Source organism: Ostrea edulis, chromosome 1 (assembly GCF_947568905.1).
Source record: "Ostrea edulis chromosome 1, xbOstEdul1.1, whole genome shotgun sequence".
NCBI lineage: Eukaryota > Metazoa > Mollusca > Bivalvia > Ostreida > Ostreidae > Ostrea > Ostrea edulis.
In genome coordinates, this window is record NC_079164.1 from 84,635,596 (window position 1) to 84,658,695 (window position 23,100).

Below are 23,100 nucleotides of genomic sequence, written 5' to 3' on the forward strand. Positions count from 1 at the left end.
TTTGATCAATTTTGAGGTATTTGAGATTTTAAGTATATTGGGTAGTTAGTGCTTTCATTGAAATGACAGATCTTGTCAACAGTTGATGCTGCTGAGGATAAAATAAGTCGGGTAACGTCTACACGAAGAACATTATTAAAACATGAAGATGTAAGTAGCGTATAATTGATGTGGAATTTTAATTGACAGGTCCACACTAGTCTGAATTTCGCTGCTGTCATAGGCGAGAAACGACTCGTGACCTGGACCGGTAAATAAACAAGTGAAATCGAGAGAACGATGACGTATATCTTTGTTATTTTAAGAATCTGTGGCTTGAAATTTGGCATGCAAGTAGTTAAAACATTAATCTATGCAAGGAAAACGACAAATTACACATAGCGTACCTAGTTTAAGATTTTTTAGGCATTTGAAGCAAGTGGTTAGTTTTTTTTAAATCTGGGTCAGAGTTAGACCCCTTTCTATATTTATGGTATCAGAGTTCGAGCCCAAAATGGGCTTATCCCCTGTGGGATAATCTGGTTATCGCAGATTCAGCCGAAAACGTATTTCGCTATACTTAAAGTTCCTCAAACCCCATTAATTTAGCCTTAAATTCTACAACTGTACTCAAGAGTATTGTGGCTCCATGACTTATGTTCTCAATACTTCTGATAATGAATCCTTGTATGGTACACAACTTCTAATTCGTCTGAATTATGATAAAAATCCATCTTTAAATGTACATAATGGGGCGAATTAGTAGACCAGAATAAATGACAAACCAAGGCGAGACAAACATTTTTTTTGGGACGAGTTGGTATGTAATTTCCCTGATACATTTAACATTTATATACTGTAATATGGCCATATGTGACGATCGCGAATTGCCAAATCAATTTCGAAAATTCGGGCAGGATGATAAAATGTTTTTGGGTCCAGCTGACATATCAATTTTCAAAGATTGGGCGAGTTAGCAATGTGAAGAGTTGATTAAAATTCCAACAATCTGCATGGTCAAAGTTCTTTCGTCAGGTGACTACAATATTTCTTAAGTAGCTACAAAAAGAAATTTCTTGGATTATCTTAATCGTTCAATTATTTTTACAAAGCGATGGATGGCTAAAAAAAAATCCTATTAGTATTCAGGAAATGGGATTTAATTACGAAGTATTCTGATGCAGGAATCGGTCCTCTATCTCTGGTTTCTGTTATATAATTCACTGCACCCAATCTTATTTCTTCGTGATTCCTAAATACCCCACTTGTCTTATGAATATGTATTTTGATAAAACACAAATACAAAATATATTTATTGTGTAAAAAAAATATCACATAATATAATGGTACAAAATTATAATAACACCCTCTCAAATACTACTGTCTGAAGCACTCTGTAACATCATACAAAGTATTGCCTATAAGAAGCATTTGCATATAGAAATATTGGATTTGAAATTTTCACGCATATCCAACATTTTACCATTCATTCAACTTCACACTCAACTCAGACATCCATATACAAAAATGCGCATCTCTTTCAAGAAGCATTCAACAAATTTTTCAAGGTCGTTGATCTGAGATTTCACAGTTTGTCTATTCTACTGAGTAACATGGCAAGATACAAATCCAAAATTACATAATGTTATATCTAGGAAACGTACAGTTTTTGCAAGTGCAAGCCTCTCACTTACAGAAGCAAAACTTGATTTTTGAAACATCCTTAATTTAAATATTTTGTGAATAGAGAGCTAAAGGCAATAAAGTTCTATCCATAACAAAGTAGAAACGAAGGTTTCCACTGTATAAGCAAATTTACTTCCTTTCCTCAGAATTCGTAGTATTTAAGAGACATTTTACCAGTCTTTTAGACTTCAGATTGCCCCGTTAGCAATGATGATGAACGGATAATCTACAACACAAAATGATTCGTTAAAAAAACACCTCAATCCAAATTATATCTTTAAACTTTGCTACAAAGCGTCAATAATGATCAATTTTGTTTCACCCCACCCCCACCCCCAATTTGCCAAGCAACTTACTATGCGTCCAATCAGAACCCCACGTCCCCATTGTCCAATTCACTTTGTCTAGGTGAATAAGGCTGGAAGACTGCGTCATCATTGTCATATCCTGGATTTGAGTACACCGTGGAATACAGGTCATTTGCTAAAAACAAAGGAAAGAAGAACATTTGTAAACAAGTCTGTATTCAAATCACAGGTATACAAAAGACTCTAGTAGTCATTGTTTTACCACGTTATCACAGAAAATAAAAACGGCAAGGTCATACCTCTTTCATCAATGATAGACCCAGGTTTCTCTTCTTCAATTTCCTCTGGATCACGTGGCCATAGCATCAGTACAACTTTACGAATGATTGTGAAAATCAGAATAGCAGTGGCATTGAACAAGTTACCCAGCGCTACTGCACCGTCACGATAGGGTGGCGTGGCATTTGTAATGACAATCATCCACACCATGAAGCAGCCTGCCGTGCAAACACTGCAGACCAGAATCCAGCGAGATTCGTAGTTGTTGTTTTCATTGTCCCAGGATAATGCAGAGAATATGCCAGTCAGCAGCACGATAAACATGACAAAAATCATGGACATCAATAAAGATCTGTCGTACATATCATGCGGATCACACATCATCCAGTCGTGGATCTCCGTCGCTTCAGACATTAAACTTGCGGAGGGGTGACGATACACCAGCCATTGTATAGGTATGATAAGTTGTACGCAGACGATTGCAACAGCGATTAAGAGTAGTACTCCTCTATTCGTAATACCTTTGTACTTTTCATTTATCTGCTGTTGATTGAAATATTCAAAATGTTCACCAAATCGCCAATTATCAATAGCTTTTACAAGAAGAGCTGCAAATACGATAGCATACACTACTCCTAAACAGAACTGTCTAGCACCGCAAGTGTCTGCTGCAGCCGGAAGGAAGAAGGCAAAGTTTATCGCATAGATACCCAAAATTCCAAGCATCACCATGAATCCAAGAATGGTTGTACCTCCTTTAATCTCGTAGAAAATCAGAAGATACAGGAATAGGAAAATCGTGATGAATAAGCCGACACACGTAGGGACCGCCACAGCAATAGCCCATACTGGCCACTTGTAAGTTAAATCGTATACGGGAATAAACTTGTTATTTATTGTAGTATTCATGACGTTGTAGAAAAGATAATTTCTTGGTTCGGCTGCTCTGATGCGTCTTATAGTATCGTTGCTTGCGAGGGCACTCACTACAGGGGCTGAACAATCACAGACTGCAGTGCTTCGACAAGGCGACCAATTGTTACCTTTGTTGTTGTCATAGTTAGCCGAGAATTGGAGGACTGCGTTGATCAAACTGCCAATCTGAAAAGAAGAAAAATAAAACAGAAAATAAATAAATACCACAGCCTACCATTTGAGATAAGTCTTCATAGTTCAAGTGATGCCAAAATTGTTAAATATCAAAACAGCAGTGACTTACATTTATATATTCAGGATTTCCATTTGACTTAGATAAAGTGTTGATATTATAACCAATGTCCCAGAAACGGTCGCTGTTAAACCGCAAAGTGAAAGATTGACTGAGACTTAAACTGCTTGTCATGTCCCAGTCCACATTTAGAATGTTGTTAAAGAGTTCATTCCATGATTCCTGGTTTTTAAAGCATTCTTCGAACGACGTCTGTAAAGTGCATCTACCGTTGGATACTGCATCGATGGCTTTCGCATAAGCGTAAGTGGCTGCTATGGTATTGAGAACAAAAGGTTGAAAATTAACTTGGGTAAAGTCTATGTCTTCATTGGTTGTACAATCGGGATATTGTGGGAAGTTGATTTTGGCAGAGGGAAGGTTACACGTGTGAAACATCTGGTAAAACTCTTCAAACCAATCGTCTGGAATCCCTTTCCGTTGATTGTATTTTAACTCGCTCACATATTTGGCGAACTTTGAAACTGGAGTCGATCTAACTTCAACTGTGATCGATCCCAAAAGATCATCCTCCATTCCCCTGACAATTTCTGCGCTTTTCCCCCACGTGTCTGTTCCAATCCAAATATACTTGTCCAAGACATTCAGTTCCTTTGCCGCTTGCAGAACAATTCTAGGTTCGCTAGACATTAGAACAATGACCTTTGACCTAGAATTGCTTTCAATATATCTGATAGCATCCTTTGCTTGATCTAACGTGGCGGGATACGGAACAGCTATTTGAGCACCTGCACATGTTTGAATATTACTTGCTCTGATCAAGAAATCTTCGAACAAGGCCTTGCCGTTGGTATCACTGCTGTATATCACAGATGCAGAGTCCCAGTTCTTTTCTTTCAGAATCCTCGCGATGACATCCGATTGCGTGTTAATCGGTGGAATCGTTCTCGCAAAATATGGAAATTTTTCTTTATTACTAAGTGTAGTTGACGTCGCACTGTTACTAAGAATGGGTACCCTTAGAGGAGCTAGGACACGGTTCGCTGCGACCACGTGGTTTGATGTACTAGTTATGAGACCAGCAAGAGTTTTACTACTGATTTCCCCGTCAGATGTGAATTCTGTGTTGCAGAGACGCCCACTGGAAAACAAACTATAAATATCTTGGTCCACTCTCAGATCATTAGAACAGCTATCGACGATCAGTCCACGAAGATTATATTTCGTACTAGGAAAATATATTTCCATGGTGTATATGAATGCAAGAGCATTGTAGAATGAGGCAATATCAAGCTGTCCACATAGGTATCGATCCGTTCCTGGTTTATGAATAGGCAAAACTGCCAAAAGGGTGGCTGGATTTGTTGATTGGGCTTTGGCAGGCTGAAGCATGTATCGCTGCAACAAGTTTCTAACTGTGGGGCACTCGGAGCAGGAGCCTTGTCTGTCACAGCTGCCATCCCAGTCTGGTTTGTATGTAGTTTCCACATTTAAAACGTCTTGACTAGAGATAGTTCCAATCTGTGAATTTTTTAAACGCACATTGTTAAGATATTTTCATTTAATAATCAATAGTCAATTAATGATCAATATTACTTTCTGAGATGTTAGTATTCATCTACCTGTTTGATTTTGCATGTAAATAATTTACACCTTACAGAATACTGAATGTTTAAAATCATTACTTTAAAAAAGGTGAAGAACGAACAGTGATCAATCTCATAAATCCCATAAGCAATAAAAAATAGATAGTTGGGCAAACACAGACCCCTGGACACACCAGAGGTAAGATCATGTGCTCAGGAGGAGTAAGTATCTCCTGTCGACCGGTCACACCCGCCGTGAGCCCAAATGTTGAAATATTTGATATTACCTTTTCGTACGCATATCCTTACAGAATACTGAATATTTAAGATAAATTATTACTAACTGTTGAAATATTTGATATTACCTTTTCGTACGTATATCCTAGCTCATTCATGGTCATTCTCTCTTTGATGTCGAACAGTGTGTAACCCTTGTTTCCATCTCTACGGTCTTGTCTGAAGCTAAAGGTGGCCCCAGAGGGATCGACGAAGCTAGACTTCAGTACATTATTCACCAGTAAATCCTGGCGATCTTGCTTATTTTTGAACTGTTCGCATACTGTTGTGTAATTCTTACCACAGACTAACGTCAACACTTCATCCAGACCATGCGCTGCGGCAAACACAGCATTGATCACGTGCAGAATACCTGGGTCTTGAATGTAATCACGCTGAGCGACAATGTTCATTGTTTGGGAGAGACATTGCGTCTTTTGTGTTGCGGTTGGAACAGTTAGATAACAATTTACCATTTCTTCATAAAACTCCGGGAACCAGGGATTTTCTGGATAATTTCCTGGGGATTTTGAGCCTATGTGAGAATCGAAATCCCTAATGTCTGATGATTCTAAAGTCAGAGTGATGGAACCTTTCGCTAAATATTCAACACCTGAAATAGCATTGTAATTATTGCCCCACGTTTCTGAACCAATGAATCTAAATTTCCCAGTTCCTCCAGTATTTCTCTTTATCGCTTTAAGCATCTCGTGAATATATTTGACATCAGCAAAGACAACTACCATATTAGCAACTGGTTTCTCCAACAAGGATCGAACAACTTTATCTGCACTTTCCTGTGTTACAGTTGAATTATCTGGAAATTCCACCGTTTGAGCAACGCAAACCTTATTCTGAGCAGCGAGAACCTTAAACTTTTCAGCTCCCATTTTTCCATAGTCATTAGGGGTATGCACGATTTGAACATATCGAATATCATACGAATCTAGGAATTTAATCATTGCTAGTGACTGTTTGTCATCGGCCGGAACTGTTCTCATAAAGTAAGGGTACCTGTATTGGTCAGATAATGAGTCACTGCTGGACATGTAGCTGATCTGGGGTATCTTAAGGTTTTTTAAAATACGCGCCAAGTACAAAGAACTGTCACTGGATCCTCCCCCAATGTACATACTGATATCATCTGGATTGACTGTTTGTCCGTTTCTCGTTAACGTGATAACACCGTTGTGGATGTCGGACACGAGATACCCCATCCGTATCGAGCTTTGACAGGCGTCCAAACCAATACCACCAAGTTTAACGTTCTTGAGAACATTTTGGAATGGACCGGATTTGTCGTTCACTTTCTCTATGGCATAGTTGAAAGCCTCGAGCAGTTGGAATCCTCCTTGTGTATTTAAATTACCACAAGAGAAGGGAATCAAGCTGTTCTCGTGGACGTCAAACAAACCTGTTTTAGAATAGACATATTTCAGATTTTTAAAATCTACATCCTCCCATCTTAACATCGCTACATTTGGATTCGGATCAAAAAATCATTTAATCGTATTGGAAGTCTGAATAAAGGAGGAAGGTTACATACCTCCTAGAAGAATGTCCCCTGGTATGTAGGTAAAATCTATATTTTTCTGAATGCACTGTTGACATGGGGGTGGGCAAGAAACTGTAACTTTATTAGGCCGGATGAAGACGTCAAGCTGCAATGATGCTCCCGCAAAGTCGCCAATCTAATAAAAAAAAATAATCAAAGAAAAATTCAAAACTGCTAGAATAATATAACTGAATATATATATATATATATATATGTGTGTGTGTGTGTGTGTGTGTGTGTGTGTGTGTGTGTGTGTAAAACTTATACGGTACCAATTTTGATGCACCAGATGCGCATTTCGACAAATAATGTCTCTTCAGTGATGCTCAACCGAAATGTTTGAAATCCGAAATAACTATGAAGTTTTAGAGCTAAATATAGCCAAAAACAGCGTGCCAAAAAAGTGGAGCCAAATTCGTCCAAGGATAAGAGCTATGCATGAGGGAGATAATCCTTAATTTTGAAATGAATTTCTAAATTTTATAACACACACACATATATATATATATATATATATATATATATATATATATATATCTTAATTATTTAACTGACCGTGGCAAGGTCATCGTTCTGGTTGAGGTACATAACTTCCATTCCCATGTTTCCCTCGCGATCAATGAATTCAAAATTATTTCCCAGAGGATCTATAAAAGTAAGTCTCTCCATTTTGTCCATGATCACTTGGTTAATGTCGGGCGTGGCGGAAAAGGCAGCACATATCCCTTGGTAGTTTTGTCCACATGTGTCTCTTAGGACGGCATCCAAAGCTCCAACGAGAGAGTACACTGCGTTGATAGTGGGAATCACGTAATCGTCTTGTGCGAATCCAGGAGCGGATGTAAGAGGCGCGTACGGCTGCCGGCAGTGCGTGTTGTAGCTGTCATAGATGATAAAGTAACGAGTTACAAATCTGGTAACACAATCATACAATACGATTTGAAAGATTATACAGAAAAAATCTCAAACATAGCTGGGCCACCTTCACTTACGTGTTGCTTCCAGGTAGATTGCATCCGAAGAGTTTCATGTAGTATTCATATAAAAATGAATTTTCAAACAAAACATCACTGGAAAACGAGGCCAGGTATTTTAGGTACTGGGGGTAATCTTTTGTTTTAATGCTGAAGAAAAATGATTGAGAAGCAGAACGCCCAAACGACTTTGCCAAGTCCATATACGGCATTGAAAAGATCAATACCATGTTTTGATAGGCTCCACTGCTAATGTTCTTTGCCTTTAGAAGTGCAGTTGTGTCCGCGCCGTTTGTCCACAGTACTGTTACCGAACTTGTGCTTAGCGAGATAAGTTTTAAAATCTGGGAAGCATTCATGGATGGAGATATCATATATTTTTGAAGAACACATATCTCCTCCTGGGTTGCAACAGCTTCAAATGTTTCCATTCCTCCTTTCCCAAAAGAGTCAGACGAATATATCACATTAACGTAATTGTATGACAAAGATTTTGCGAGTTTTGAAATGGCAACTGATATAGTTACATCGCCCTGAATCGTTCTAAAGAAATTTGGATATTTCTCCTTGTCTTGGAAAGCCGCACTAGAAGCTAATGGGCTAATAAGTGGGGCATCTAACGTATTGGTCAATCCTGCTGCGCTTTCAACAGCAGCTGTATCATCAGCAATCCACCCGATGACCTTTGAAGTGTCTAGTTTCATTCTATCCTCTGAAGAAAGGAAACCCATTTGAGTATACACGTAAGAAATGAGTTCGTTGGGTCGTGTAGGAATACTACAATGATCAAGAATAAGTCCGCCAAGTTTGATACCATTTAAAGTTACGGGAGCTGTTTTATTATTCACAGCTGCAATGGCATAATCCATAGCAAGGCCAAATTGGACACCGTAACTCACTTTTATATCCCCACACAAAGTGGGGTATATTGCGTTAGTAGCATGCGCTCCGAACACACCTCCAATTGTGACGTCACCGGGTACATACGTGTATTTTGTCTGGGTTAGGTAGGAGCATTCTCCGCAAATACCTGGGCAAATAGAGTAAAATGTACTAGCTTGAATGGTGCTTGGGTAAATAAGAGTGTTATCGGAAATCGTGAGAACTCCTGACATCGTGTTGTATAATCCAATCTGGAAGAAATATTTAAAACACATAAGTATATAATGACTGAAGTTTGAAGGGGGGAAATAGAGGAAATCCAAATCAGTAATTATTCGTGGATCACCGAAGATTATCAATAAATTAATTCAACTTCACACACTTACCGAGGTATACTTTTGTCCTTGTCTGTAGTTCATAATTTCAATTCCTGATACAGCCTCTCCGTTGTGCATTGCAAACTGATATGACGAACTGATGCTGAAGGAAGCCTTCCTGATATTTTCTAGAAGAACCTTGTTAGAGTCTTTCGCCACGCGATATTCAATACAAACCCCAGAGTAACCGATCCCACAGTAATGCTTCAAAGTTTGATCAAGAGCGTTTGCAGTGACGTAAACAGCATTAATTGATGTCGTCATCTGGTACCAGAACTCGTACAGCGGAGAGTTAGACATACCAAGGCCTGGGTTCGGACACTCGTTTGTGAACTTGCCTTTCGATGAAGCATCAACATAGCACTGGAAAGCATTTTCGTACAGTTCCTTGAACCAAGGCATGTTCATGGCTGTTCTTGGTTGCTTTAGGTTTATCCAATTTTGGAAGTTTGAAGTTTGTCCTATTTGTGGCTGGAAAGTTATTACCCCATTAGCAATGTCCTCAAGTCCTACCAAGTTCAGATTGTCGCTGCCCCAAGACTCACCTCCAACGATAACAAACTGTTGCTGCCATGGCGCATCTTTAATGGCTTGAAGTATCTCTCTGATACTGTCCTTTTCCAGAAACATAACTACAACTCTAGCATTGGAATTTGACCTGACTTTATCCAGGATATGTGATGCACTTTCGCCTGTATGCATTTCGTATTCGGCTGACATGCAAATTTTGAATTCGGATGTCACTGACTTCAACAAATCAACATCACGGCGCATGGATGAACTGTACACTGCCTGGATATAATACCAACCTTTCCTTACAAAGAAATTTGTCATTGCTATGAATTGGATATAGTTATTCTCAACCGTTCTGCTAAAGAGTGGGTACATTGATTTGTCTGATAAAGCTGAGCTAGATGCTATTGTTCCAACCTGTGGCAATCCATACATCTTAGTAGCTTTAGAGAAAGACATAGCCCCAGCATTAGTCAATCCCTCAATAATAGCCTTAATAGAATTTGGATCTACCATTCTTCCATACTTGTCTTTCATAATCTCTCGACTTCCAAGTAAATTGTTGAAGAAAAGCGAAGCTGTATCGGGATTTTTGCAGGCATCAAGCATGACTGTGCCAATGCGTACTCCATTAAGAATACCTGGTAGGTCTATGCTGAGGTTCTCCACAGCATACTGAATGGCTAGTGCTTGGGCCATGCCATAGGCATTGACGTCTCCACATGTAAATCTCTCGCTTCCTGTATTATGCGCCGACAAGGCCACACCTATGTTGATATCCCCGGGATTATAGTAGAACTCAAAAGATTTCGGAGGTACCATACAGTAGTAACAACCCTCAGCCGGACAGGAGGAGGTGACATCCATAATTCTACCAGAAATATCGTACATTCGCACCTTTGTCTTGTCTAGTGACAAGACATTATTTTCGTAAGTTCCAACCTACAGCAAAGCAATCATTATTCACAAACTTTATTTTTATGTCTTTTTCTATATCAGGCTTTAAATATTGCAAAACATTTGTAAACTACTTGCTTGCTTACCTCTTCAAAGGCGAAATTTGGTGCCGAGATACGGTTATTGTAATTATAAACCGTAAAATCTTGATCCATGACATCACCGTTTGCATCAAACTTAACTCTCAGTCCGTTCAGACTCGGTATTCCATCATTTGTAGAGAACTGCAACAAATATATAAATAAATATATATAATATTCTAACACTAATCTCAAAGAAGACAATACAGCACGTCAACATCCGGTGTTTATGTAGTGTGTGTGTGTGTGTGTGATATCTACATGACAATACAGCACGTCAACATCAGGTTTTTATGTAGTATGTGTGATATCTACATGACAATACAGCACGTCAACATCCGGTTTTTATGTAGTGTGTGCGATATCTACATGACAATACAGCACGTCAACATCCGGTTTTTATGAAGTACATGTATGTGTGATATTTTCATGACAATACAGCACGTCAACATCCGGTTTTTATGTAGTATGTGTCATATTTACATGACAATACAGCACGTCAACATCCGGTGTTTATGTAGTGTGTGTGATATCTACATGACAATACAGCACGTCAACATCCGGTTTTTATGTAGTATGTGTCATATTTACATGACAATACAGCACGTCAACATCCGGTTTTTATGTAGTATGTGTCATATTTACATGACAATACAGCACGTCAACATCCGGTGTTTATGTAGTATGTGTGATATTTACATGACAATACAGCACGTCAACATCCGGTTTTTATGTAGTGTGTGTGATATCTACATGACAATACAGCACGTCAACATTCGGTGTTTATGTAGTGTGTGTGATATCTACATGACAATACAGCACGTCAACATCCGGTTTTTATGTAGTATGTGTCATATTTACATGACAATACAGCACGTCAACATCCGGTGTTTATGTAGTGTGTGTGATATCTACATGACAATACAGCACATCAACATCCGGTTTTTATGTAGTATGTGTCATATTTACATGACAATACAGCACGTCAACATCCGGTTTTTATGTAGTATGTGTGATATCTACATGACAATACAGCACGTCAACATCCGGTTTTTATGTAGTATGTGTCATATTTACATGACAATACAGCACGTCAACATCCGGTGTTTATGTAGTGTGTGTGATATCTACATGACAATACAGCACGTCAACATCCGGTGTGTATGTGTGTGAAATCTACATGATAATGCATTTTGATTTACTAAACACTGTAAGTGTTCTGCACAATATTTCGAGTTCTTCATCATTGGATTATTTCACGAAAAATCCAAAATTGCTGTGAACTTACAGTGAAATCTATGTTCTTAAGGATGTTATGGAATTCAGCAGTAGACATTGCTCTCAGACTGTCACAGGCTCCACTAAAGGGGTCCCCACAACGAGCCCTCTGCGCTGCCCTCAGAGCTTTGGCGTAGGCATATACGCCTTCGATCGTGGACTGCACATACGGTAATTGCTTATATATGGAACGCTTTGTTGTACTTTGTAAGCAGAACGATTTCGTGGCATATGGTGCATAAGTTATTCCTTAAAAACAACAATTTACTATATCTTAAACTCAAATACAACCAAACTTCTAGAGTCAAAAGGTCTTAAAGTTTGAAGAGAAAAAAAACAATATGAAGACAAACGTGTGTATGTTGACTTACCAGGTAGTTTGCAGTCATAGAGTGTCATGTACCAATCAGAAAACCACGGGTTATTCGCTGGGGGAGATGTCTGCGATAGGGAAACGAAATAATTTTCAAACTCTGTGATCTCGCGAACTTTTGGCAGAGCAAAAATTACACCTTTGCTGTTGGGAATACTTGTACTCAGTGGGTTCTGAGATACCATCCTTAGCATGTCAGCCATCACCCACTGCACGCGTTTACCGACATTTGACTTCAGTAACTTGATAGCTGATGACCCTGGTCCTATATATACGGCGACATTGACCCCATCGTTACCAAGGTTAGCAAGTTCTCTTTCGTAGTCAGATTGGGTGGCAGCGTTGGAGACTTTCATCACGCCAGCTATACAAATGTTCTCATGTAGAGCTTGTCGTGAAAACTCTTCATATCCAAGTTTGCCCATTTCGGATTCAACATATACTAACGTGATGCGTGTCCAGTTCATTTGCTTTAACACTTGCGTCAACACCTAAAGAAAAATAATGCAATGGGTTTTATGTGAGATAATTAAGGCAATCTGATAAGTATTTTTACTTTTTCGCTTTCCTAAGAGGGTTATATAATATTTACCCTGGACAAGGAAAACCAGTTTCGTCCCGTTCTTAGGAAATATGGATACATAGTTTTGTCACTGAGGTCTGGGTGAACAATTCGTGGAGAAACCTGAGATGCTGGTACTTCTGACATCATTTCCGCCACAGACTCTGTGTTACCGGACAGAGGACCCAAGATTCCTGCATATCGATAGAACAAATTTATCGAAGGTGGAAGTGAAAATACTCTAGATCATTTAAAAGAAAAATATCATATTTCATAGATGTCCATAGATCAGCGCAAGGAATGTTATACATAATGATATATAGAAGATTTTAGTCATTTTCAGGAAATAGTAATCATGAAACTCAATGTTTCCATCATAGATTATTACATTTTTAATTCAATTTTATCAGCTTTATTTAAAAGATGCATTTATTTCTTTTTATATGAAAGGGAGACAACTTCATGACTTATGATACTTTCTGGAGATGGTTGGAATGGATTAAATCCATTTCTCTTCTATTATAAATGGGTAATCATATTCGATGAACGAATCAGATTTCGACAGAGAGATAGAATATGTCTGCTAATAAAATCGTAGACTATTCATACCATGATATATATATTTGAATTATTTACTTTATAGAATATTTTGAGTTGGATTACCTAAATGAAGTTTAGATCCATCAGTGCAGGAGAGCTGGGTATTGGAAAACTGAGGATAAAACTTCTGTGCAGCACGTGCAGCCAAAAACGAGGATCCGCAGTAATCGTAAGCCTTCATACCTAGAAGGAAACCGACACTATGACATCAGTATATAGCTATGACATCAGTGATACTGAAAGGTGATAAATGTTTTAAAGGTCATTGAGTCTAAAACCGGTACTCACCCAGTCTAATGCCAGGGACGATGTTTTGGGCATTAACACGTTGGATTGCAAATTTCGCTGCCTCGTACACTTGTATCAGTTCTGCGGGAAAGAAAATAAACAGGGTTTTTTTTTACTTTAAAAAAACAACAACCAGTTGTAACAAGAGGAATGTAAGTACTATTCACAAAGGGTTTATATGCAGTGGTACATGTATCAATATTTATTCTACCTGTATGTGGAGTTCCGCAGGTGTAACCTCCCATTAGTGAGTCTCTGATGTGGAAAATACCCCCTATTAACGCTCCTGCTGAAGCGACCTCTACATCCACTTCCGATCTGGCGGCGTTGCATGTCTCCCTCTCCAGGTTTTGTGTGTTAGACAGGGCGACCACCGCAAGGACACACAGGCAGAAGCACCAGCTATCAAAATATAATAACATAGCTAAAGAGTAATTTAATGTCGGCTATAGAATATCTAGTGGGTATTCTCATGTATATTTTTGATACGAAGTAAAATATTACTTTAATAGCCGTATTCTATATTTGCGTCAAACGTTCGGCATCTAGAAGTGACAGTCGCAGGCTTTCGGATGAGATCGTTAAAAACGAAGTCTTTTTGTCGCGCCAGGGGTTGGCACGATAAAGAACCCTCATTACTACTGCCCTGGACGTCATGCATAGGTCTAAACCATGGCAGCCGGTGAAGCCTCAGACTGAGTGAAGTATTTAGAATTTAGAAATTCATTTCAAAATTAAGGATTATCTCCCTCATGCATAGCTCTTATCCTTGGACGAATTTGGCTCCACTTTTTTGGCACGCTGTTTTTGGCTATATTTAGTTCTAAAACTTCATAGTTATTTCGGATTTCAAACATTTCGGTTGAGCATCACTGAAGAGACATTATTTGTCGAAATGCGCATCTGGTGCATCAAAATTGGTACCGTATAAGTTTTACATTCTAGAAGGGACTAAAACAAAAATCTTGGTCCTATATAGTTCCTTCGGTCTGAACTTTTTTTTTATTACGTGCCGTCTGGGCCTAAGATGAATCAAAGGACTTAATAATATAATCACGTGTTGGTATCGGCTTGAATGTATTTTATGGTACATATGGTTCCAAGCATTGCTGGACTTAACAGCTTAATGGACGAATACATATCAATTTCTAACACATCCTATATATGACTGTGACACAAGGACTTGTGTGTTTGATACCTGTTATATATTGTATTCTGTTATTAATTATCTTACTCTTGTTCCACAATCAAGATGTGTCAAAATGCTGAAGTAGATCAGGATTCATAAGTTTTTTCTCATGCATTTGAAAGATTACAGCGTATATACGAATTCCAGTTTACGAAGGGGTAGGTAGATAGGCCGGACAATCGAGCCATGCAAATATTAGAAACATGTAGTATAGGTAGGATACTGTAATTTTTATTTTAAGCCCCTTAATTTCTCTCTATTTTGAATACCCACTTTTGTGTACATTCAAATATATCATACAAAGATATCAAAGACTGGAATTCTCTCCCTGGTCAAATAAAATGTATAAACAATAGATTTTCATTCAAATCTGCAGTTAAAAACATTTACTCAATGAAATGAAGAAAATGGCAGGTAGTGACTTCTTGTATTATTGATCCACATTGTCTTGTTCATACATAGTTATTACAGTTGTTATTTATTCCAACAATTTTCAATACTAAGCACTGTTGAAATGTAAGATATTTAAAGTATTCTTATGTGTTTCAAATCAATGTCTTTCAATATCTTTTTGTTTGTATTGTTTTAGTATGCTAATAATGATAATATATTGTGTATGTCATATTATAAGATCAGAAGGACCCCATTGGAAATAAGCTATATGGCTTTCATGGGTTATCCTTGGCATAGGCATATACATTAATTTACTCACTGTGCTCTTAAAATCAAATAGCTGTTAAAATTTACCTTTTTATCTTATGTATTTAACAACAACTTTTGTTTTAACTATGTGTTCCTCTGTGATATTGTGTTGTATTTACATTGTATATGTGCCTATTCCTAAATAAATAAACTAAAAAACAAACTTAGAAGAGGGAGTCTTAAATCCCAAGTGCCTATAAGTCATGTTTTAGCTTACAACCAATTCATGAATTCGATGTCAGATAGAAAACCTTAGGAGAAGGGGAGATATCAAGATGCCAGCAAGTTTTGTCATTGACTTTATTTTCAAATAAATGTTTTGAAGACTTTGACAGTTTTTTATGAATATATTAATGTACTGTAGATACAGCTGTACTCTGTGTACAGTGAAATGGCGTTGTCACCTGGAGTGTGGCGGAAGTTGTCAAATAAACTTGGATGAGGTGGGGTATGCTAAATCACCCGGGGTGGGGTGAGGTAGCACACTGTATTTTTTATTTTAAGCCCCTTAATTTCTCTCTATTTTGAATACCTACTTTTGTGTAGATTCAAATATATCATACAAAGACCCAGCATTAGAAAAACAATTTTTTAACATTAAAAATCAAAAACTTTTTTGTTTAATAAACAATATTCCTGTATATGCATCTAGTGAGATGGGCCCCAAGATGTCTAGACCCAACGCTAGATTTCTGTCTGTTGTGAATCTAACATTTTCAATTTTACATAAAGTTATAGTTTGGGGATATGCTTTGTGTCACACAAACATTCTATGTTGAGAGAGGGGGTGGGGGAAGGTAAAACTTAAGCATTGGCATTGATATACATGGTATATTTTGGCAATACAAAATACATCATTTCCATTGTATTTATATATACATGTATACTCATACATATATGTTGTATCGCTATTGGTGTACATGTATAATACTGAGAGAAAATAAATACTGATATGAAAAATGACATGCATGAAAACATAATTTTGTAATAGTATTAACTGAAAAAACATTTCACTACACATAAATTTAATAATATATTGGCATGAACGACTTTCTGGAACAGTCACGAGACAACTTCTTAACACCCCACACCAGGGGCCTACACATTTGTAAGCATTCTCGCCAGACCCACCCGGTAAACTCGAATGAAAAAACAAAACAGTTATTTCAAAAACCTATCTTACCGCATGGTGACGATTCTATTATCCCTGTTTCTTGATCCTCAGTAAATTTACTAGTTTGATATGCTACCCCGTTGCTGGTGCACCATGTAGTAGTTGTTTTGAAGGAAGGCCCTACCCTCAGCAAACGTGTTTAGATCTATTTACATTCAATGGAGTTATCCCGGTTACTATAAATAGAGCGTGTATTCCATTCAGTAAAACTGGTTCTACAAGTTCTCTCACCTGTGCTGGGCGGTGCTTCTATATATAAACGATCTACCTGTTTGCACGGGAGATTACTCTGGAACAAATTCTCAAGATTGAAAAGTGTGTTTAAATGTTTAATGAGAGTTATTCTCCTTTGAATATGGAGATACCATGCAAATGAATAGATAAAATAAAAGTAATGGGATAATACCAGCCTTGCCCCCCCGCTTCCACAGTATCTATACCTCATTAATTACCAGTAACTAATGACTGTTCACTCGTCTTCACTATATCTGAATACTTTATTCAAGTTTACTGGAAATACATTGGATGTAGGAAAAGCATATTTTAAAAATTATAAACAAAACAAAAATATATGGAATGGATCGAAAACAAATATAAAAAGTTTCTTTCCTCCCACTAATAAAGCAAAGGAACAGCCTACCAGATGACATTAAAAATGCCTCTGGGATATCATCTTTCAAAAGTCTTTTACATTCCTATTTTTGTAAAAATAAAATAAATAATAATTTTAATTTAATTTTTAAAAAAATAAAGAACTTTTTTTTTATTTTGGAAACCGTATTACGTAATATTTACAATTATATATAAGAATCAGAAATATCTTATTGAAGTGTCAAATACAATACCAACATACAATTCATGTGTACATAAAACAATGTTCCAACATAAAAGCATTGGTATCCAGCCGTATTGACTTATGAGACATTATCATTGAAGTACATATCATAATACAACTGTCATATTAAAGATAAACAGAAACATACTGATCAGCTACGTCATATACATATAATAATAAAGAGATAAACCAATAAACTACATGGAATGTTCACATTGTTTCCGACGATAAAACATATTATATACTGTCTTTGCTAAAAATGGTTGGACAGATACATCATTCATTCAGAAAACAAACTTGTCTAAGTCATTAAGAGATAATTTCTTGATAATGATACATTGTCAACTAAGTTACAATGCAAGTAAATTGAAAGCAGATTTATATCATCACAGTTTATCAGATACTCCAATATGTACAGGTTGTATTAATTCTGTTGAAAATGCCTACCATTACTTTTTTTGTTTGCCCAAAGTATATACATATTGCAGAAATGTATGGCTACAAGCCATACAGAATATTACAAATTGCTATAATCAACAACCTACACTTGAGCTATTGTTATACGGTAGTCCTGATCATGGACTAAAAATTTAAAAGATGAAAATATTTGAAGCAGTACAAGGTTTTATCGCTACAACAAAACGTTTTGTTTTAAAATCATTTTCATGCTTAAATAAGTGAAATAATCTATCGTATTTCACTTATGTTTCAAACCGGTATTTCTTTTTGTGTGTTTTTGCTTGTAGATCTTTTTTATTCCTATTATAATTTTTCTAATACTATTTTTTCTTCTCTTGTTTCATGTAGTATATCTATATATATTATCTTGTTATGTGTCCGATTCCTTGTGACCTTGAAGTAGGAAATGGGCTAAAATAAACTATGCCTGCTGCCCGATCCCATTCATGTCTTAGTGAATAAAATATTGTTTAAATTAAATCTAAAACAAACAATACATTTGTACTAATATCATGTCACCTCACGTGAATGCGTACAGAACTCTATCACACTGTTGTTGTATACAGTCAGTGGTGGATCTAGAGGGGGTGGTCAACCGTGGATCTAGAGGGGGCCGTCAGTGGTGGATCTAGAGGGGGTGGTCAGTGGTGGACCTAGAGGGGGTGGTCAGTGGTGGATCTAGAGGGGGTGGTCAGCCGTGGATCTAGAAGGGGTGGTCAGTGGTGAATCTAGAGGGGGCCGTCAGTGGTGGATCTAGAGGGGGCGTCAGTGGTGGATCTAGAGGGAGGGGCGTGGATTCTGGAAGGACAATCAACACAGACATTTGATCAATTTACGGCTATATTCAGCAGTAAAAGCATGACAGCTTTGAAAATATCAAATTGCTCGGTAATTATTTTTCTAATTTTCCCCCAGTGTGAATAGATATAATTCTTTTAATATTTTAGTTGTGTTTATTTCATTGCGTTCCGAGTATTACGTATTTATATACCCAAGGTTGATTTTAAAAGTGAAATCGGTGTTAGCATCGATTTTCAAGCAAATACGTTCACTTCATGAGATTTTGTAATGAGTCGGTGGAATATTTTGTTCCTTGCCGTTGGCCACGTGTGCAGTCAAGATATTGTAGTCAATGCGCGTGCTGAATTAGGATATGACAATTTTAGGCGTCAGATACAGATAATTATCGGAACTGATTAAGCTGAAGGCATTTACTAATATTGGACTTTGCGACTAGAACGAACTTTTAATTAGTCTACCCTGTGCAGTTCACAAAACAACTATCTCTTAGTAATCAGTACCCTGCACTTGAAAATGACAGCGCGTCCAAGGCTTGTACGTTACATCATTTCAACTTCAGGTTGAAAATGTGTCTGATAGATAAAGATGTTTAAACGTTTTATTTTATTTATTTTTAATTTGTGTGTGTGTGTGTGTATTACCAAATTCTATAAATTTACACACAATTTATTACGTGATGCTTATGAATCATTCCTTGAAATTGTGTCAATTCATTTCTTGTCAACCAGCTAGATCCCCATCCCCACCCCATCCAACCCTCTCCCCACACTATGCTCCTTCCAAACTGCATGAACACCTTTTTTTTTATTATTGTAATAATATTTAGACTCCGTAATGGACATCTAAAATGGCCGGTACTGCCTCTATTTAAAACGAGTATGATTTAAACATATTATATTGCCCGGATGACACAACAAAAGAATTGGGCACTGGTTCTTAAGATTTTTCAGTTAAGGCAATTGATGACACAAAATGATATGATAGAATTAAGCACAATGAAATCAAAGGTCAAAAGGTGATTTGCCTGCACAAAGCAATTATAATAAATCATATCAGCAGGGACATAAGTACAATTTTGTGTATTGTATTGTTAATTTCCAAAAGCAGTACTGCTTATAGGTTGCAAATAAGATGTATTACAATAACAACATAAGTGTAAAAGACATCAATAAGTCATAATAACAATTTTTAAGCACAAAATAGAGCATGTGTCTCAAATATAAAGGACATGTTTATTGATATGTTGAGGATAAACCTCTTTATGTTGTGGCCTCTGATTTCAGTTTACAAGATTTATATCAAAAATTCCCAAAATTACACATAACATTTGTATTTGAATACAGTTGTAATAATTTATACATTGACGGGTTTTTCATAATAATATCTATCAATATACATGTGTATCATTTTCTTAGTTTTTCATATGAAGGACAAATAAATATAAAGTGATATTCATCTTCAGTGTCTCTATTTGTACATAATTTACACGTTTTGTTACACTTAGGTCGTGTGTACACGTAAATGAAAGTAGAAATAAAGTACATGCATAGTATAAGCTCACAGAAATACATAATTATCATAGGATCACACGTAACTTTATAAATAAGACGTGGCCCCAAGACCAGAAACTGAGAACAGACTTAAGTAAAAAAAATCTCACTGCTTATATCTTAAGATGATGTTTAAAACACTGCTGCTATATGGGAAGAAAATCTTAAATGCAAACATATGCTTAAAAAAGTATTTGTTTATCAGAAAATTATTCCAAAAGTTAGTTAGATTCGAAATCTAGATTTGTCTATTCTCTGTTTATGGTCTTGGTGCCTGGTAGCCGTATGCATGACCTTCGGATTATGTAAGGGGTGGGTGTTTGTTGGTTGTATATTGTTTAACGGGACGTTATTTCTCACTCATATGGAGACGTCACCATTGCTGGTGAAGGACTGCAAAATCAGTGCTTACGGCCTTTGAACAGGGAGGGATCTATATCGTTCCACACCTGCTGTAACAGCAGGCCGCAGTTTTTTTCAGTTTCACCCGAAGGACCTCCCCATTTTATTAGTCGTCTCTTATAACAAGCAAGGGGTACTGAGGACCTATTCTAACCCGGATCCCTACGGGTATTAAGGGGTGGTGGTTTAGCGGGTTGGTGTCCGTCGTTATAGATTGACTGGTCTATGATGATGGAGCCGTCAACGAGTTGTTATTTGAAGTGGTCAGTTTACAATTACCTTAACGTTGAGTGTGACAATGACACCAAAGGTATTTGTAGACTTTTTGAGTATACATGTACAACATATATGCAATTGTTCGTGGGACCTACGTTAGATCACTCTTGCTGATGTTTTAACAGAGGGCTTACTCTTTAATATAGATGTCAGAAAGAAACATGGATAAACGAATATAATCTGGTTTTATCACGGTCTCGTATCCAGTTACAATTAGCCCAAATTTTGTAATACTAAGGGAATACGCTGTTTATGATGGTTACATTTTCTTCTCGTAATTATGGTAATGACTTTTGCCAAAACTTTTCGTGTCATTAGGCGGCATTTCCATTTATTGGAGGCATCTATATTAACATTATCTTGTTGTTGTTGTTGCTGTCAATCGAATTTGCATATATAATCCCGAGAGATGTGTTTCTCTTCTGCCGTGCGACCTCCCACCCGCCCTCCGCCAAGGGTTAATTGCTCTCAGACTCCGTGATGGACATTTTACGGTGAGTCTCAAGAATGAGTCCGTCATTAGCCCCGTGTCAATTATTTCCGGTTCATATAAGCAACATTCACACCACTGTTGACTAAACGGAAACAATAAATTCCGCATATGGCGGGATGCATGCGTGTCCATAATTGATATTCATAGAATTTCTGGTTTTAATCACGAGTCTAAAGCCTTATGTACATGCATTTCATTCAATAGGCAGATAAGCACTCATAGAAAGGTGAAGAAGTGCAAGTCCAATATTGTGTGTTGTACACATTTTGGTTTTTAAGTTCAGTATTACGATTGTAGCAACATCCTTCAGAATATGAATATACAGCTCTTGTTCTGCTGTTATTACGTGATACAATTCAAAATTACGCTGCATATACGTCATGTGCATTTTCACCAAAATTTCCCACTGTTGGTTGTCGCTAAAATATTCAGTTTGAGATTAGCATATTATGTCTATAATAATAATAATAATAGTTTATTCACCAATCAAGGGCCCTCGGGGGGCATGTACATGTTAACAGGCAATTAATTACAACAATGAAAATAAATAACAATCAATTAGAAGTACTACTGGTAATACTGACAGAGTTCACACTTCTGCACTGCACATATCTATATAATTATATATGAAATACTGATTACAGACAAGATTTAAATTAACAACATGATAAATAAAATAACCCAACTGCCTCACATAACAGTTACTGGGATAGCAGATAATGATAGTGTCGTGTGAATACTTATATAAAAGAGAATAATAGCATTATATGAAAGAATAAAAAAAAAACCCAAAAAAACCACAAACCCACAATATGTTGACCTGATTACAGGGAGCACCAAGGTATGAGAGAGAGAGAGAGAGAGAGAGAGAGAGAGAGAGAGAGAGAGAGAGAAAGAAAGAGAGAGATTACAAGTTATATGTCTATGCGTGTACAGAATGTATTACACACTAGGATCATTTTTTAGCGGAAGGACTTTCCTACATTGCATAGTAATTTTACACTGTATCAATTTGTATATTGAGGGTCTACACCAATGATAATTTTCGGCAGTTTTCATCATATATCAACATATGGATTCAATTCGACATTTAGATATATCGACGACGTTTTGTCTATTAACAATAATAACTTTCATTCATATGTCGATTTGATATATCCCTGTGAGCTCGAAATAAAGGACACCACAGAGTCGTCCACTTCTGCTTTATACTTAGATATTTTATTGGAAGTAGACATTAACGACAAACTGACAACTCAACTGTACGACAAACGGGATGATTTCAGCTTCTCCATCGTCAACTTCCCATATTTATGTAGCAATATTCCATTATCACCTGCATATGGTGTTTATATCTCTCAACTAATTCGATACGCAAGAGCTTGTTCTGCGTATGGTCAGGTTTTAAATCGAAGCAGGCTACTGACAAACAAGTTGATGATACAGAGGTTTCAACAGTCTCGATTGAAGTCAGCATTTAGCAAATTCTATGATCGTT

The 23,100-nt window shown here is 37.1% G+C and overlaps 1 protein-coding gene across 1 annotated transcript; it reads right to left on the reverse strand.

The window, feature by feature from the left end:
- Positions 1–1,279: 1,279 nt before the first annotated feature.
- Positions 1,280–16,979, reverse strand: LOC125677659 (uncharacterized). The gene is made up of 17 exons (XM_048915790.2): positions 16,796–16,979; positions 13,933–14,123; positions 13,722–13,802; positions 13,497–13,616; positions 12,864–13,027; positions 12,270–12,762; positions 11,909–12,147; positions 10,627–10,764; positions 9,080–10,525; positions 7,830–8,944; positions 7,393–7,717; positions 6,829–6,973; positions 5,372–6,696; positions 3,472–4,941; positions 2,273–3,353; positions 2,022–2,148; positions 1,280–1,891 (listed from the first exon to the last, which is right to left on the reverse strand). Exons 1-16 carry the CDS (start codon positions 16,798–16,800, stop codon positions 2,033–2,035), a joined length of 8,454 nt encoding a protein of 2,817 aa, XP_048771747.2. The 5' UTR covers positions 16,801–16,979; the 3' UTR covers positions 1,280–1,891; positions 2,022–2,032.
- Between the last annotated feature and the right edge of the window lie 6,121 nt (positions 16,980–23,100).

What these genes read in the sequence shown, in the direction of transcription:
- LOC125677659 (XM_048915790.2), bottom strand. An exon ending in CTATGACTGCAAACTACCTG is followed by an intron (nt 12,148 to 12,269) that starts GTAAGTCAACAT and finishes GTTGTTTTTAAG; the next exon opens with GAATAACTTATGCACCATAT. An exon ending in AGGGGACATTCTTCTAGGAG is followed by an intron (nt 6,697 to 6,828) that starts GTATGTAACCTT and finishes ATTCTAAAACAG; the next exon opens with GTTTGTTTGACGTCCACGAG.